Below are 17,920 nucleotides of genomic sequence, written 5' to 3'. Positions count from 1 at the left end.
GCTGTGTGTGTGTGTGTGTGTGTGTGTGTGTGTTTTGGGGGGGAAGGGGGAGGCGGTGGTGAAAGTGCAGTCGTTGCCACGGGCGTCGTCGGGTGGGGCTGGGGCTGTGCGTCGTGGCGGAAAGGTGGTAGGTTGCGGGAAGCGAGCCCGTCGTTGACGGTGTCGCGTCAGTTGTGAATCGAGTGGGGCGCGGGGCGCGGGACAGGAGCAGCATGCCGCTGCGTCGTGGTCGTCAGCAGAGGCTGTGCGTGTGCTTGTCCTTTTTGTGGGCGGTTCGTGCGAGGCGTTTTTGTTTTGTGTTGCCCTAGTTGTTGTTAGTTTATTTTGTTTGTGTTTGTTATTTTGAGACGACGACGACTGGTTGGTGGCGTGCGCGCGAAGTGGCGGTGTGCGCTTCCCGTGTCGTTTGTTTTTGTTTTGTTTTTTGTTTTTTTTTGCACTGGGCCCCGGGGGGGTGGGTGGGTGGGTGGGTGCGTGTGTGTCGATTGCCGGCTGGCGAAAGGTGCGCCATCGGCGGGGTGGGTCGCCGGCACAAGTAGAGGCGGCGGCGTTGTTGCTGTTGTTGTGTGGTGTTTGTTTTGTTCGGCTGTGTCGGCGAGCTGTGTTGCGGTGCGTGTGAATGGTGGTGCAAAAGTGCTGGCGTTGGGGCTGCGACTGCGACGGCGGCGAGCCGCGGGCGCGCATGATAGTGATGTTGTGAACAGCGGCTGTGTACGGTAGTGGTGTTGTTGTAGCACGACGTGCATCCGGGCCGGCGCGGAAAGCGCAGTTGCGGGCGGTTGCCCTTCGGTGCCAGCCATGTCGCGTGAGCGGCGGGTTGCTCTGGTGTCGACACGTGGTGCTCTGGGTTGTTGTGTGGTGCCCTTTGGCCGGTGGGGGTGGTTCGCGTGTGTCTCGTTCGCGCTCGGTATCTGGTCGTGGTCGTGCTGCTCCCCCGTCTGTCGGCGGTTTTCGACGTCGTCTGTACGTTTTTGTTCGTTTGCGGCGTGCCTGCCGACGTCGTCCCGTCGCGACCTTTCAACCGAAAGTGTGGCGCCCGAAGGTGAACGAACGTAACCCTGACCTCGGCGCTTTACGCTGAGCCGAGCGAACCGAACCTAACCCGTGGTGTGGCGAGGTGAGGTGAGCTCAGCCTGTGAGCCCCTAACGTCTACGTAAGGTAAGCTGTCCGGCTCACGCCTCACGTTTGAACGCTTTTTGTGTTTTTTTTTTTTTTTTTTTTTTTTTTTTTTTTAACCTACGTTTGACGCTTCTTAACCTAGCACTGACCCCTTAACCTAACGTGTAACCTAACCTAACCTAGCCTGTGACGCCTGACGTGTTTGAATGCTTAACCTAAGTTTGACGCTTAACCTAACCCAAGTCCCCTTAACCTAACCCACGTCCACCTAACCTAACCTAACCTAGACGTGTAAACGTAATGTGTAACGCGTAACGTGTAAGGTCGGCTGGCGTGTGTGCTGACGGCAGATTGGGTTGGTCTGTAGATTCGGATTGCGGTTTGCCTCGGTCGAGGGGTTGGGTCGGAAGCGGCGAGGGGCGGCGGCGCCTGTTGCGCACGCGGCGTCCGTTTGCGGCGGGCAATTGTTGAGAAACGGCTGTGAATGTTGGCGGGCGAGAGGAGGAGGACGGCGCGCGATGTGGCCCGACGGCTGCGGGCCGATCGGGAAACGGCGGGAGGGCGACGGAAGGCGATGGGGCGGCGGAGGCGCGTTTGCACGGCCGTCATCGCCGCACGCCTCGGCTTGTGTGGCTGTGGCGCCGGCCGCGCTGGCCGGGCTGCCGCGGCGACGGTGTGGGAGTTTTGCCGAAGGTTTGGCCATTGTGGCGGGTCGTCGGCTGGGGCTGTGGGGGCGGCATTTGGGCGGGGGCGGCGATTCTCGGCGGGCCGACCCAGGCTGTAGCGCGCGGTAGCTGCAGTTTGGCCGTGGTTTGCGGCGCTGCCGTGGCGACTGGTTGGCGACTGTGGTGTGGCTGTGTGTAGCCCCATCCTCGGTGGTTTGAAAGGCGCGGGCGGTTGTGGCGCAGGTTTGGGGCTGCTCCGCACAGGCTGTCGGACGTTGGGCGGTAGCAAGCGCGGGAGGCGCGGCGCGGCGGCGCGCAGAGTGGCGGCCGCTCTCTCGGCCGTCCGCGCCCGCCCGCGACACTGGCTGGGCCCTTGTGATTCTCTGCAAGAAAGGGTTGGAGTCCCTTAGCGATCGTAGTGCGTGTGGAAGCCTTGTGCGACTCGCCGCTATCGAGAGCTACAAAACTCTGCGATTCACTTGCTTCTTAGCGAGTACTAAGCAATTTGTCGTGTTATAGGACCGACATAGAGTGTAGGCAAGATAGTGCGGACTAGCCGCACTTGTAGGATGAATAGAGTAGGGGACGACGAGGAGCCAGGGCCCCACCCGCGGGTGGCAAGCCCGCGTTCCTCTAGGCCAGAACAGACACACAGGGCTGAGGTAGAACTCGCGAGCAGGACCACTCAGGGCGCTCGACCGCGACACCCCGCCCCACCGGCCCCCACGCCTGAAGACTTATGCACTGCGATGATTCAAGAGAAACTGGAACAACTCCGCCGCGACCGCGACGCACGAGCAAAGGAACTCGCAAGACGGCGGGAGCAGGACGGCCCAACCACTAGTGCCAACTCATCTTCTGACGACTGCCGAACGAAGAGTCACAATCCGACGGAACAACACAATGCCATGGACTATCAGGACGAATCCAGCGACTCTGATGCACCATTCCAGGAAGTCAGACGCCGCCGGAAAGGCACCAAACGCAGGAAAGCCGAAGAAAATACCCCCATGCAGACGGAACAACGAGCTGTACCCACCACCAACTACTACGCACCACTACAGCAACAGGACCCAGCAATGGAAGACCAACACCAGCCTCAGCCTAACGACACAAATACTCAGGACGCCACAGCTCCGCCGCCGCCGAAACCGAGAATACCACCTGTGACAATCAACTACACTGGAAAATACCTGGAACTAAACGCTCAATTAAAGCAGAAGATCAGCGGACCACTCAAGGCGATCTACAAAAATAATCAGATCAAATACCACTTTGAAACGCTGGCAGACCAACGAGCAGCACTGGACTACCTCCATTCCATCAACATGCCCTATTTCACCCACCAAGCAGCAGAAGACAGAGAACTCCAAGTGGTCCTCAAGAATATCCCAGAGGAAATTACCGAAGACGAACTCGCCGCCGAACTTCGCCACATGCAATTCACAGTCACGAACGTACACCAGTTCAAGAAACGAGACCTGACCTCCAAGAAACTGATTCCACAGTCGGCTTACTGTGTATCTCTGCCACATGGACAGAAAAGCCGCACCATCTACGACGTACAATACCTCTTCCATACCAGAATTAAGGTGGAAGACTACAAGCCACTTGATGGGCCTGCCCAGTGCAAGAAATGCCTCAAATTCAACCACACTGGCCGGTACTGTCAGATGCCGGTCAGGTGTGTACGCTGTGGCGGCCACCACCACGCAAAGGATTGTACCAAGCCACGAACAGAACCACCCATCTGCGCAAACTGTCGCCAAGAAGGCCACCCTGGGACTTGGCGTGGTTGCCCTGAATTTCAGAAGGCGATACACGCCTACCAACTGCGACCTCCACCATCCAAGGAGCCCCAACAACCACCACAGCCGTCGTTTGCGGCGACTCCGAAGGACTTCCCATCTCTCCGAACACCCTGGAAGGCAGCATCGTCGTTATTTCAAACACCAACCCAGCAACAACCAACTCGACCGAAAAACACGGCGCGCCAACGACTGCACGATCTTCGCCAGCAACAACAGCAGCAACGATCCACGGACAACGCCCTCGGACTGTCCGATATCATCGCCGCGCTATCTAACATGGGCTCCATCATCAACTTACTAAAAACGAAGAACGTCTTTGCCATCTTAGCAGATACAGCTCGCAAATTCAACGACGCACCGGATCTGTTATCCAAACTACTCACTCTACTGGAAGGAATCATGGCCTTTTTCACCGACTAACATGGATCAAGAGCGGCATCAACACAGAAACCTTACATTCTGCTTTTTTAACGCCAACGGCGTCGCTCCCAAGAAAGTAGAACTCACCGACTTCGTCGAACACCACAAAATTGATGTGCTACTATTGTCCGAAACGCATCTGCGACCCACCCAAACCTTCAACATTCGCAACATGGTGGGATACCGCACTGACCGCCACAATCGGCGCGGTGGAGGTACAGCAATCTACCTGCGATCTTCCCTCACTCACTCTCTCGAAACCTTGCCTGACATGACGAGTCTGGAAGCCACAGCAGTCACGATCGCCACCATACACGGGAAGCTCACGTTCGTCGCAGCCTACTTGAGCCCTGGCGCAGCCTTCACAGATGAAGACTTTATCTCCATCTTTGATCGATACGACAGAGTCCTCCTTTGTGGGGATCTTAATGCGAAGCATGTAGCATGGAACTCGCGGCAGACGAACGCCAAAGGCACCCGTCTCTACGAACTTGAAATTCGGCTCCAAGCATTCACACAAGGTCCTGAAGAACCGACTTACCTGCCTACTGTTCCACGCCATCAGCCGGATGTCCTAGATGTGGCCATAATCAAAAACATGAATCCCGATCTGTCACTCCAGACGATCAATGACTTGACTTCTGACCACCAACCTGTTCTCGGAACACTGTCTGGAGCTCTTCCAATATTGCCACCGAAAACGAAAGTCTCCACAGACTGGATATCCTACGCCAGGTGGCTAAACAACAATGTGCGCCCCACGGAGCCATTAGAAACACCGGAGCAACTCGACGACGCCATCACTCGTCTGACTTCGAAAATCAAGAAGGCCGCTCACCAGGCCTCCACGAAGTTACTCTTCTCGACACCATATCGCGACCCACTGCCGCCGGCACTGCAAGACTTGAAATATTTGAAGAATCGAGCCCGTAAAAAATGGCAACAAACTCGCAACCCAGCATATAGACGAGAAATGCACCAGCTCTCCAGAGAACTCACGTGGCGTTGCAAGGAATGGCGCGCCGAACTATGGGAGGACCGGATGGCACAAATCCAACACCTATCGCGCGATGAATGGGCACTCATCCGTAATATCAAGAAACCCAAGCCACCAAAAACGGCGCTCACGGATGGCACCAACCTAATCTTTGACAACCTCCAAAAGGCCGAACTTTTCGCGGAAACTTACGAAACGCAATCACGCCTGAATTTTGCAGACTTTGAGAACGATGAGGAAGAGGACGCGCGCACTCGGGCAGAGGCACACCACATAAGACAACACCCCAGCGGAGACCGGCCAGAACTGACGTCTCCAGGAGAAATTCGCCGCATACTCAGGAAATTACACTCCACATCTGCCCCCGGACCTGACGGAATTTCGAACGACCATCTGAAGCATCTCCCACGGAAACCACTAGTGCTATTAACGAGAATACTCAACGAATGCCTGCTGAAGGAACATTTCCCACCACAATGGAAACTGGCCAAGATCATACCCATCCCGAAACCGGGTAAGGACCCACTTCAGCCTGCGCACCACCGACCAATCAGTCTCCTTTCCACGATGGGCAAAACGTTTGAACGTGTCATCTTGGCCCGCATCAAGCCGCCCCTCTTGGAAAATGACGTCATTCGACCAGACCAATTTGCCTTTCAACCCAAACTTTCCGCCGAAATCCAGCTGCTCCGGATCTCGGAACACCTCACAAACCAAATCAATCTAAACCACTACACAGCAGCCATTTTCCTGGATGTTCAACAAGCATTTGACAAGGTGTGGCGAGAGAAGCTCATAAGTAAACTCCGGAACACCACCGACATCCCCAACTGTTACATCAAGATTATCGACAGCTTCCTGACCGACCGCCGTTTTTACGTCCAACAGGCCGACCAACACTCAGACACCAAACATCTCTCCGACGGTATACCGCAAGGATCGGTACTCTCTCCCATCCTGTTCACCATCTACGTAAATGACATGCCCAAACTGCCGAACATCATGCTAGCACAGTTCGCTGATGATACGGCTCTCCTTACCAGCAGCCGTTCATTAGATACAGCCATCACCCGCTTGCAACACCAGATCGATATCCTCCTTTTGTGGGCAACTGATAATAAAATCACTATCAACGCACTCAAGACAAAGGCCATACTTTTCACTCGACGGAGACCGATTCTTCACCGCCGCCTCCAGATCAATGACCACGCCATCGAATGGTCCACCACGACGAAATATTTAGGGGTCACCCTGGACCATAAACTCACATTCTCAGCCCACATCAACGACAAAAGCCTCAAAATCATTCGCGCCATCCATGGACTATACCCCTTCTTAGCAAGCACTGACCTAAACGTAGCTACGAAGCTACGCATCTACCGCGCGACAATACTCCCGATGATGCTATATGGCTGCGCTACGTGGGGAATCACATCCACCACCAACATCCGCAAACTACAACGACTACAAAACCGGTGTCTAAGAATCATTCTCAAAGCGCCCAGGTGGTCCCGAATTATATCTTTACATGATGAACTGCAAGTCTCAACAATAGATCAAGTAATCCAACTACACGTCCAGCGTCTCATCAACAAAATAGACGACTTAAGGGTATCAACGAGACAACTCGAAGGAATCGCAACCACCCAACCTGAACCATGGCATAAAGTCAAGGTCCCCAGGGCCCTCACAACACAATGAAAAGTGAAGCAAAGGTATGTAGGGCAAAAAGGACCCCTGTGAGCCCAAAGTCCTACAAAAGATAACAATAAAGATGTACAAACCTACCTCTCACCCTTGGAAGTCCAGCCGCCAAAGGCGGTAGCACTTCGGCAACGACACCACACAGGTAAAAAAAAAAAAAAAAAAAAAAAAAAAAAAAAAAAAAAAAAAAAAGTGATTCTCTGCTCCGCTGCTGTGCTGTGCTTGCGTGCCTGCCGTCCCGCTCGCTCTCGCTGTGTGTTACGCGCGTCGTCGAAATGGCAGATCAGGCGGCTACGAACGAGACTGCTGCGGCACCCGCCGCCACCGGCACTACGAAGAAGGCCAAGTCTGCGTCGTCTGCGAAGAAGCCGCGCGCCAAGCCTGCGCACCCGCGCACCTCTGAGATGGTGACGGCCGCCATCAAGAGTCTGAAGGAGCGCGGCGGGTCGTCGCTGCAGGCGATCAAGAAGTACATAGCCGCGCACTACAAGCTGGACGCGGAGAAGCTGGCGCCGTTTATCAAGAAGTACCTCAAGTCGGCCGTCGTGGCGGGCGAGCTGGTGCAGACGAAGGGGAAGGGCGCGTCCGGCTCGTTCAAGCTTGCCGGCGCCGGCGGCGGGGGGGCGGCCGAGGGCGGCAAGGCTCGTGCTGGCGGTGCCAAGAAGAAGCGCGCCGCTCCGGCCAGCAAGGAGAAGAAGGGCGCCCGTGCGGCCGGCGCAAAGAAGGCTGGTGGCGTGAAGGCGGCGACCGGTCGGAAGGCGGGCGCCGCCAAGAAGGCGTCTGCGGCGTCGGCCGCTCCCGCGGGTGCGAAGAAGGCGGCTGCGGCCAAGCCGGCCAAGGCCAAGTCGCCGTCGAAGGCGAAGAAGGCCGCCAAGGTTCCGACGAAGAAGCCGAAGGCGCCGCGCCCGAAGAAGGCGACGACGCCGTCTAAGGCGAAGGCTTCGCCCAAGAAGAAGAAGTAGAGTAGAGGAGAAAGAGATGGGAGAAAGGAAGGGTTTGGCGCTTGACTCCGTCGTCCCCAGCCCCCGTCGTCGTCTAGTGGCGCGCAAGAGACGCGCGGCCCAAAACGGCCCTTCTCAGGGCCATCAAAGCACGTCGGGGAAGGTTTTGATTGTCGTGTTGCGTCTGGTGTGGGTGTCTGTCTGGCGTTTCTGTATGCCCGTGGGGATGCTGTTTGCGTGCCGTGGTGGTTGGATTGCGGGGGTCGGTGGCGGGTGTGGGCGGCGGTAGCGGTAAGCGGTGTTGTTGTTGTTGTTGTCGTCGTGGTTGATTGTCGCCGTGTTTGTGGCGGCGGCCGACGGTTGGTTTTCTGTCACGTTGTTTTGTTTGAATACGTTGGTTGGCTTGCCTGCGTTCGTTCTTCTCGGATGTCTGTCTTGTCGAGTCGTGTCTGGTCTTTGTTTTGTTTCTTTGTGTGTGTGTTATGTTTTGCAACGGGGGGCACGTTGAGATGTGGAAGGAGTCGGCGGGGGATTTCGGTGGCGTGTAGAGCGAGCGAGCGCGCCTGCCTGGCCGTTGGCCGTCGGAGTTGGAGTGCGGGTTTTTTTGTTTTCGAAACGAAAGCGGCGGCCGGCCAGCCACCCGTGCGGTGTGACGTCGGCCGTTGGGTATTGTGCGCTTTGAGCGCCGGGGAGGGATGATGTGTGATTGTTGCGCGCTGCTAGCAGGCAGGCAGAGTGAGCGGGTGTGGCGGACGGACGGGAAGTGGTGGTTTTTGTTTTTGGGTTGCGGGGCGAGAGGCAGGCGACCGACAAAGTTTGCTCGCGACGGAGAGATGTTAGTGGCCCTGAAAAGGGCCGTTTTTGTTTGTGCGGTGCGGTGCCGCGGCGCGGTTTAGGCGCGCTCGCCGCGGATGCGGCGCGCGAGCTGGATGTCCTTGGGCATGATGGTGACGCGCTTGGCGTGGATTGCGCACAGGTTGGTGTCTTCGAAGAGGCCGACGAGGTAGGCCTCGCTGGCCTCCTGCAGGGCCATGACTGCGGAGCTCTGGAAGCGCAGGTCGGTCTTGAAGTCCTGGGCGATCTCGCGCACTAGGCGCTGGAATGGCAGCTTGCGGATGAGCAGCTCTGTGCTCTTCTGGTAGCGCCTGATTTCTCGCAGGGCGACGGTGCCCGGCCTGTAGCGGTGGGGCTTCTTGACGCCTCCGGTGGCGGGCGCGCTCTTCCTCGCCGCCTTGGTGGCGAGCTGTTTGCGCGGCGCCTTTCCGCCGGTGGACTTGCGGGCCGTTTGCTTTGTGCGGGCCATAGCGGTAGCGGAGCGGCGTGCGTGGAGGTTAGGTGCGGCGCGGCGTCCGGTGCTGCCTTGACAACGGGCCCGCGCGCCTCCGTGCTGCGCTTATATGCCCTCGGTTGCGCGTGGTGGGGGGAGGGCGGGCCAGAGTCTATATAGGGGGGCGGCGGGCGCGCTGGGCGCAGACCGTAGCCGACTCGCCAGCCGCTGCAGCTGCTGTTTGTGCACGTTTTGCTTTGCCCGAGGAAGGAAGGATGACAGGCCGCGGCAAGGGAGGAAAGGGGCTCGGCAAGGGTGGCGCCAAGCGGCACCGCAAGGTGTTGCGCGACAACATCCAGGGCATCACGAAGCCCGCCATCCGCCGCCTGGCTCGCAGGGGCGGCGTGAAGCGCATCTCTGGTCTGATCTACGAGGAGACCCGCGGGGTGCTGAAGGTGTTCCTGGAGAACGTGATCCGCGACGCGGTGACGTACACTGAGCACGCCAAGCGCAAGACTGTGACGGCCATGGACGTGGTGTACGCCCTGAAGAGGCAGGGGCGCACCCTGTACGGTTTCGGCGGTTAGGCTGCGTCGCAGCGGGCGCTGGCCTTCCCGCGGCCGTGCTTGTGGGTGGGAGAGACTAGAAAACGGCCCTTTTCAGGGCCACCACACTGTTCGGAAGTTGAAAAGTGCGAAAGAGTCTGTGTTGTTGTTGCTGCGTGTGTGCGCTGTGTTGTTTGTTTGTTTCTTTCCGTTTGAGCGACGTGATGTGGCTGGGAGGGGAGAAGGAAAGGAAAGGTGTCATGTGGCTGGCTGTGTGTGTGTGTGAGAGTGGAGCTGCTTCGTTTGTGTTTGTTATTGTGTGTCTTTGTATCGATCGCGATGGAGATGGCGGGCTGTGTGTTGTTGTGCGAGAGGCGGTGATTATTTGCTTGCGTGGTTTGGCTCTGTGTGTTAGGCGTGTGGGCATAGGCGGCCGGATCAGCTGTTTCGTTCGTGTCGACGGCCGTTGCGGCGCGCGGGAGTGGAGGGCGGTGTGTCGACACGCCTCCCTTTAACAATGGTCATTATTGCTGCCGTTGTCGTTTGGAAGGCGACTGCGACCGTGCAAAATGTGTGTGTGTTGGGCCACACGGGCTGTGTGGACGACAAGATGGCGGACGTGCGCCGGCGGCGGCTGTGCTGTGAAAGTGCAAAGTTAAAACAAAACAAGGTGCGGCGAGGACGACTGAAATTTTGCTTTGGACGTAGGTTTGTGTGGTGGCCCTGAAAAGGGCCGATTGTTGTGGGCCGGGCCGAGCCGAGCCGGCAAAGCGCGTTGCGTGCAGGGGAGCACGCGGCGCTGCGATTGCCTGGCCTCCTTTAGGCCTTCTTCTCGGTCTTCTTTGGCAGCAGGACGGCCTGGATGTTGGGCAGGACACCACCCTGTGCGATGGTGACGCCCGACAGGAGCTTGTTGAGCTCCTCGTCGTTGCGGATGGCAAGCTGCAGGTGGCGCGGGATGATGCGCGTCTTCTTGTTGTCGCGGGCCGCGTTTCCGGCCAGCTCGAGCACCTCAGCCGCGAGGTACTCCATGACGGCGGCGAGGTAGACGGGCGCCCCGGCGCCGACGCGCTCTGCGTAGTTTCCCTTGCGCAGGAGGCGGTGGATTCTGCCGACCGGGAACTGGAGCCCAGCCCTGCTTGAGCGGGACTTTGACTTGCCCTTGACTTTGCCTCCCTTTCCGCGTCCGGACATGGCGATTGGGCTAGCGACGGTGCACACGAAACGGAAACGAAAACGACCGGTGCGAGCGGCAGCGAGTCGAGCAGCGGAGTGCGTGCCGGCGCACTACACTACACTCAAAATCACAGACATCATCTGTCTGGAGATGGGGGAGGCTAAGCAGCGTGGCTGCTGTTCCTCCTTTATCAGCGCTGTTGTCATCTGTGTGGCCTCTCGGTGGAATTGGCCTCTGGCTACCTCGCTGAGTTTAGTCTAGCGAAGTAGTCGACTGCTGCTTGATCTTCTGGGGCAGGCTGACGCCTGCCGGAGCGAAACTCTTCCCGCACCCACTTCGCTGTGGCCTCAGTGATGTGGTCCCAGTCCGAAGGGGTGAAGATGGGGTGGCTGTTCAGCAGTTTGAGTTCCTTCCGTGTTATCGCTTCGTGCAACATGCCACGCGAGTGGCGAAGGTCGCACGGTACGTGCGGAAGAGGTGGCTTCGCGGGCGCCGGCGTGAAGGGGTACGGATTGTCCCCGTGAGGGTACGTCCCGTCCTTCAGCGACGCCACGATCTTCTTCAGGAAGGGCTGCACACTCCGCTCGTCGGGGAGCGGGAGGGGCAGTCCTTCGGTTTCCGCCTCTTCTTCATCTTGCGAAGAAGCGGTCGGCAAGTCGTTGTCGGATGGCTCTTCTTCTGCCTCTGTCTCCAGGCGGGGAGACGGTGCAGGCGTCCCGACGTCCACTTCCATGCGACACGCCGCCTGCATTGCTGCAGGAGGCGGGTCGGTGGACGTCTGAGTGGCGGCATCCACCCGCAATGGGTGCCTCACAGGGGCGGGGGGAGCTGGCACAGGCGGCGACTTCTTGAGAAGCCGCAGCTCCTCCCGCAGCTGTTGAAGCTGCCGGTGGACGGCCACGAGCTCGTCCTTCGTTGCGGCCCTTTCGGCCGCGATGGCTGCTTGCAGGTCGGCCAGCGCTTGGTCGGTTGCCGCTTCAACGCGGCACGACGGGCGCCCCTCGCCGGAGCGGGGAGGCAGTGCGGCCGACTTGGCGGCAGGCACCGCAGGGCTTGCTGTGGTGTGCTGCCGGCACGCAGGGGTGGGGGTGCTTTATGGGCTCGGGTGCGGCGGCCGGTTGCGCGCGCGCCCCATTGGTCGGCGGCCGCAACAGGGCGAGCTGGTAAAGGTGCGGCGGCGGCTGGCGGCGGGTGCCACTGTGTGGGGAGACGCTGACTAGAGCGGAGCGCTTGCTACTGGTGTTGCTGCTGCCGTACGTTGGTTCGAGATGCCGCCCAAAACTAGCGGGAAGGCCGCCAAGAAGGCTGGCAAGGCGCAGAAGAACATTTCGAAGGGCGACAAGAAGAAGAAGCGCAAGAGGAAGGAGAGCTATGCCATCTACATCTACAAGGTGCTGAAGCAGGTGCACCCTGACACGGGCATCTCGTCGAAGGCGATGAGCATCATGAACAGCTTCGTGAACGACATTTTCGAGCGCATTGCGGCCGAGGCTTCTCGCCTGGCGCACTACAACAAGCGCTCGACCATCACGTCCCGCGAGATCCAGACCGCTGTGCGGCTGTTGCTGCCTGGCGAGCTGGCCAAGCACGCCGTGAGCGAGGGCACGAAGGCGGTGACCAAGTACACGAGCTCCAAGTAAGGAGGTGGCTCTGGAATGGAAGGATGGAGAAGGCTCCTCCGTTGCGAGAGCGGCAAAACGGCCCTTTTCAGGGCCACCAACTTGCCTTTTGCGGGAAGGGCGGAATTGTTGTTGTTGTTTGTGTGGACGGCTGTGATGTATGTGTGCATTTTGATTGTGGGTGGGGGGGGGCGCGTCAAAGCGTGTTGCGGGGTACGGCCACGAGGTTGGTCGCCGTGGCGTGGAATGGTGGCACGCCTCGTTGGAGTGGTTTTGACCCATTGGTGTTGGGGTGTGTGTGTGTGTGTGTGTGTGTGTGTGTGTTACCTGTCTGCGAGGGGGGACAGTGCGATCGGCGACTTTTGTGTCGCCGTAACGACGGCCGTTTGCGGGTTTGTTTTTTGCACATCATACATGGCGAGGGTGAAATGTGAAATGTTTTTGTTTGGTTGTTTTTGCCGCCCACTATTCCCTTTGCTGTACGCCGAGTTTGACAATGGTGCGACGCAACTGCAGCGTGGAGGTGTGTGAGTGACGTTGAAATGAACGTGCCATTAAGACGCATTGTTGTTGTATTGTACTGTATGTACGTGTACGGCGACACGCACGATGATGTACCATTCGACTCTGATTTTTGATAGCCGTGTCTGACTGATTGCGTACGACGCACGCACACCGATGTCGTCATTCAAGATGCACGCGTGTCCAGTGCAGTACAGTAAGCGCGACGCTAGACGACGACGACGGCGGCGGCGGCGGTCGTTTGTTTGGCGAATGTCTGTACACGTGTTTGTCTGTGTCCATCCGGTATGTATGTATTTGTTTGTTTGAAAGTGTTTTGTGTGTCGGTGACGTGGTCCGATCCGTCGCCCCCTGAGTAACTGTCGATCGGCGCGATAGACCGGCGTCACGCAACTGAACCGAAGTCTTGGGCACACCCGTCATACTGTTGTACACCGTCGCGCTGAGAACGGTAACGAAAGGTTGACTTTGATCGGTCGAATGTCTGGGCAGAACGTGAGGAATGAGGCAAGAGTGCAAGGAGGAAAGGACAGAGGGGGGGGGGGGGGGGCAAAAGAGAGAGGAAGGGAAAAAGGGGAGAAACGCATTCGTAGAGCAACGGAACGTTCCCGCGTCGGAGGCGTATTGGAGCCGCACTGAAATGCGTTTAACGGCGGCGCGGCTGCAAGTGTCTGCCGTGGTGAACGTTACCTTTGACGGCTGCATTGGGCTTTGCCTTTGCTTTTGCTTTCGCTTTCCCGGATGTACGTAACGTTTGTTGATATGGTTCTGAGGAAGAGTGTATGACAGTGCCGTGCCGTCCATGTTCGTGTGCCCTCCCATTGTGTGTATGCTATTGTCTGTGTACTTGAATGATGTATGTAGGTGTTGGTGGACATGTTGTACCAGTTGGGGGGAAATGGATCGTCGATAGTTGCCGTCACTCTGTCACGGTCGAGATGACGCACCCTCCGTACAGAAAGGTGTCGAGAAAGTGTGTGTGTGTGTGTGTGTGTGTGTGTGTGTGTCCGTGAATTGGCAGTGTTTGGAGGTGGGCGTGCCCTGCATGTGGCCCGGAAGGCTGTTCGTTTGGCGGTAGTGTTGTGTGGACAGGGGAGGGGCATGCGTAACGCTGCTGGCATGGCATTTCGGGAGATGGGAGGGGGCAAACGAGGAAACGAGGAGCGGCGGCCAAAGACGGGACGGGGAGGGGCGCGGTGTGGGTGGCTTGCGCCTGTGCTCGGCGTTGTGGTTTGTGCAAAAGAGGAGGAGAAAAACAATGAGTTGCCAGGGAGGGGAGCGGTGTTGTGTTGTGGTTGTCGTGGTGTAGCCGCAGACGCGGCTGTCAGTGAACGTGGCGAGACGGACGGATATGCGCGGAGGGGCGGGGGCGGCGCATTTCGCCGGTGCGGTGCCGTGCCGTGCCTGAAAGCCGCGTGGTCGCTGTGTTGTTGGTGGCGTGGGGGCGAGGAGAGTACCGTACGGGTGTGCTTGTGCGCCGGAAATGGCACACTGCGCCTGCCCGTCTTGGAGGCTGATGGCTGTGGTGTGGAAATGGGGCGCGGTGATGTTGAAGCAGTTGAAGAACAGAAAAGAAACCAAGAAAACGGAAGGCGTGATGCGGCGGTGGTGGTGAGAGCGGGAAAAACAAAACAAAAAAAAAAAACAACAAAAAAAAAAAGAAGGAAAAACAACAAGAAACAAAAAAGAAAACAAAACGTCTATCAATATTAAAATGTAAATGGAAATGGAAATGGACCCAGGTATAACCTCCCTGCACAAATAGCAGAGAGTCCGATGATAATAAAAATGTGCCAGAAGAATGTTAACGTCCCTACAAAACAAACCCAACGATAAGATTAATGAAAGAATGAACCGTATGTAACATTGCAACAGACATAATGAAACGTGATAAATTGTATAAGGGCAGCAGCGTTGACCTTTGGCCCTGTATTCAGAATAAAAAGAGCCAAAGATCGTTACCCCAATGAAAAAGACACTGAAACACGTATGTAATGTAACATAGCAGCGATGGCGAGACATTGTAGCATCTGTGACCAGAGAGTTTGCGCTGGACCGCGCGAGTGTTGCGAGCGGTTCTCAGTCAGTCAGTCAGTCAGTCGTTGCGAGTCTGTAGCTCTGTCTAGTTGAGGGCTGTACTCTGTCAGTAGTCGTCGCGTGCAGTACGCTAATAGTCGTCATGCAGAGCGGTCGGTCAGTAGTAGCAGCCGAGTGCGGTTGTGTGATGTAGGCGGTCGGCAACACTGGTCAAGATGGTGAATAAGGTATGCTGTTAATTAATTAATATAATCATTAGATAATGAAGAATTTTATTTATTGTAATTATTCTCCAACAAGTTCCCCAATAATAATTTCTATTTCAAAAGCATTTTTCAAACATTTAATTTTTTTATTGAAGTAAAGAGTTCGTTGCACTTCACATTTCATTCCACTTCTTTGAAGAAAAATTTCACTAAAATCACAAAAAAAAGAGAATATTATTATTTGCAATGCAGTTCCTCCAAGCGCTGCGCAACAACAAGAGCAGAAATGTGACATCCATTTATTCTGAGGTAAGACTTTAATTCTGATTGTTTTGCACAGGGCCAAAGACCGATATTTCGGTTTAATTGAAGTTTCCTGTCGCCGAACGGACTTTAAATGTTGTGAAGAATTTATATTTGAGTCAGATTGCGAATTTCACATTTTTGTTGCCATTTTCAATACCTCTCATTGTGGGCGAGGTTACAATTAGCGCAATGTCCATTAGCATCCGTAAATAACATTGTCCATTAGTTTAAATTTTGCGGGGAGGTTACAACACACACAAAAAAACAAAAAAAAAAAAAAAAAACAAAAAAAAAAATTGCATTTATATCCGCCCCTCAATTGTAGATACCCCTTACACAGCTGTGTGCAATGAATGAGTGCTGGCTGGTAATTAATTGCACTCCTTGGAGGGAAATGCCATAGGAAGTAGTCTTTAAAAAGTGAATGTTTTTCGTTAAAAGACAAGAGTTACTTTAGAAAAAAGTAATAGTGGGGCTTTTGTTGTTGAACAAAATAAGTACAATGAGCATACGTTATCAGATTTGCGCAATGCAGCTTCACACTACCTTTTGATTATAACACAATATACTATACATCGTCCCGAACCGTGACCAGAGTCGCGAGACGAGCAGAGCACGCCGCCGACGCCCGCTCAGTACAACCGTCCACCCGCTACTACTGTCGACCGACTACTACCTCTCCCGACTCGCGCTACAATATATATAACAACTGTTCCTGGCGACCCGGTGCGTGCCACTACTGTCGTCTGGCGCGGTCCAAGCGCCGACTAGCAACGATAAATAACCCTCTGGTCAGACAGAGATGCTGTCATGCCTCGCCATCGCTCTGGTAATGAATACGTACGTGTTGCAGCGTGCGTACCACCGGAACACGCAGTGGCGGAGCCAAAGACTGTGTTGTCGAGGTCGAGTGCGAGCGGGAAGAGAGGCAGCGCCGGCACGGAGATGCAAGCGAGCGCGAGACGCACGGGGGCTGCGGCGTGGCGCGTTTGCGGTCGGCGCCTTTGGTGGCAACGGCCGGGACAAGCAGCGGTGTATGGTGTGGTGCGGGGCGGACAGGGGCGGCGGTGGACGGGGAGGAGGCGGCGCGACGACGGCATGGGGGCGAAAACGGGACGGGGGACGGCGGATGTTGAGAGGCGTCACGCGCGGACAGGACACAGACACAGAGACACACAGATTGGAAAGGGAGGGTGCGCGGTAGTAGTTGGGAATGTGCGTACCGTGCGGGATGGGAGTGGGCGAGGAACACGGTCGTGGCCCCTGTTTTGGGTGCGTGTGGTGACGTCGGTGTGTTGTGGGAAGGGAAGGTGCTGTGGCGGCGGCGCGTAATGGGCGTAGGCCGAAAAGAGAAAGGAACGTGGGCAGTGTGTTGGCAAGCGTCGGTTCGACTGCGACGTTGATGGGCAGGGCAGGGCAGGGCAAGGTTAATGGTGGTAGGAGTAGGCTTGTGGGCGCAAAAAATCTGCCGCTGCAGGCGGTGCCGTAACCGCCATGGCGGGAAGGAGAGAGGGCCAAAGAAAGAAAGAAAGAAAGAAAGAAAGAAAGAAAGAAAGAAAGAAAGAAGAAAACAAAAAAAACAAAAAAAAGGAGGGGGGGCGAAAGTGGAGAGGCGGTGGTGTGAGAAGGGCGGGGGCGGAAGGAAGGCAGGAAGGACAAGAGGCGAGGCGACGGCTTGCTTTGTGTACCGGTCGGTCTCTGGCTATGCTTCGTTTTCTGCAGCAGGGTCGGTGCGCGGCGTGGCTCGCGGCAGTGGGAACGCCTGGCGGCTGGACGGCCAGCAATGCGGTTGGATGGGCGGCCACAGCACCGCACCTGTGCCCGAGGAGGAGACGCTGGCGGCGGGCCCTGAGGTGAGGCCGGCTCGGCTGGGGCTGTGGATGTGTAGGTGTGCGCCGCTGCTGCAACAACGAGTAAAAACGCGAGAAGAAGGGGTGGCGGTAGAGAGGAAGAAGAAAAAAAAAAAAGGTCGTGTTGTGTTGATGCGCAGGCAGACGCGTACAGAGAGACGAGCCCGGTCTGCAGCAGGGTGTGGCCGTGCCGAGTGCAGAGCAGCGGCGGCCCGGTTCGGTTCGGTTCGGCCCGGCCCGGCGGGCCGCGCTGTTGTCGCGGACGTGAGCGCCCCCTGGCGGGTGGCCGGAGGCGGCGCGGCGTGTTGGACGTGTGGCTGGTGGCAGTGCACAATTTGCGAGTGGCTGGCGGTGTGGTGTGGCGGTTGGCGCGTCGGGCGGCGGAGAGAGAGAGGGAGGAGAGGTATGTGTTGCGGGCGCCCTTTGCTGCGCTGCGTCGTTGCGTGTGCCGTACAGGGCGGGCGCTTGTCGACTGTGTGGGCGGTGTGGCGAATTGGCGTGAAACGGCTGCCGAGAGGTGTGTGGTAGCGAGCCGGTCGGTGTCAGTGCGAAGGGGAATGTGCGTGCGTTTGGCGGTTTCGGTGTGCTTTTTGCGGCGTGAGAGTGGGAATTAGTGGGGCCGGCTGTTGTGTTGGTTCCTTGTGTCTTGTGTCGCGTAGCTTGATGGCAACGTGGAAGGACGCCGGTTTCGTTTCGAGCCTTGCGTGTGGTTGTCGACGTTGACTGGTTGGCG

General features: G+C 56.9%; 1 protein-coding gene across 1 annotated transcript; it reads left to right on the top strand.

The window, feature by feature from the left end:
• Positions 1 to 2,534: 2,534 nt before the first annotated feature.
• On the top strand, positions 2,535 to 4,016 carry LOC124585959 (altered inheritance of mitochondria protein 3-like). The gene is made up of 2 exons (XM_047131407.1): positions 2,535 to 2,951; positions 3,597 to 4,016. Exons 1-2 carry the CDS (start codon positions 2,535 to 2,537, stop codon positions 4,014 to 4,016), a joined length of 837 nt encoding a protein of 278 aa, XP_046987363.1.
• The last annotated feature ends 13,904 nt before the right edge of the window (positions 4,017 to 17,920 follow it).

Source organism: Schistocerca americana, unplaced genomic scaffold (assembly GCF_021461395.2).
Source record: "Schistocerca americana isolate TAMUIC-IGC-003095 unplaced genomic scaffold, iqSchAmer2.1 HiC_scaffold_52, whole genome shotgun sequence".
Taxonomy (NCBI): Eukaryota; Metazoa; Arthropoda; class Insecta; order Orthoptera; family Acrididae; genus Schistocerca; species Schistocerca americana.
Note: the sequence above shows the minus strand (reverse complement) of the source record. Positions and strands in the feature narration are given on the sequence as shown.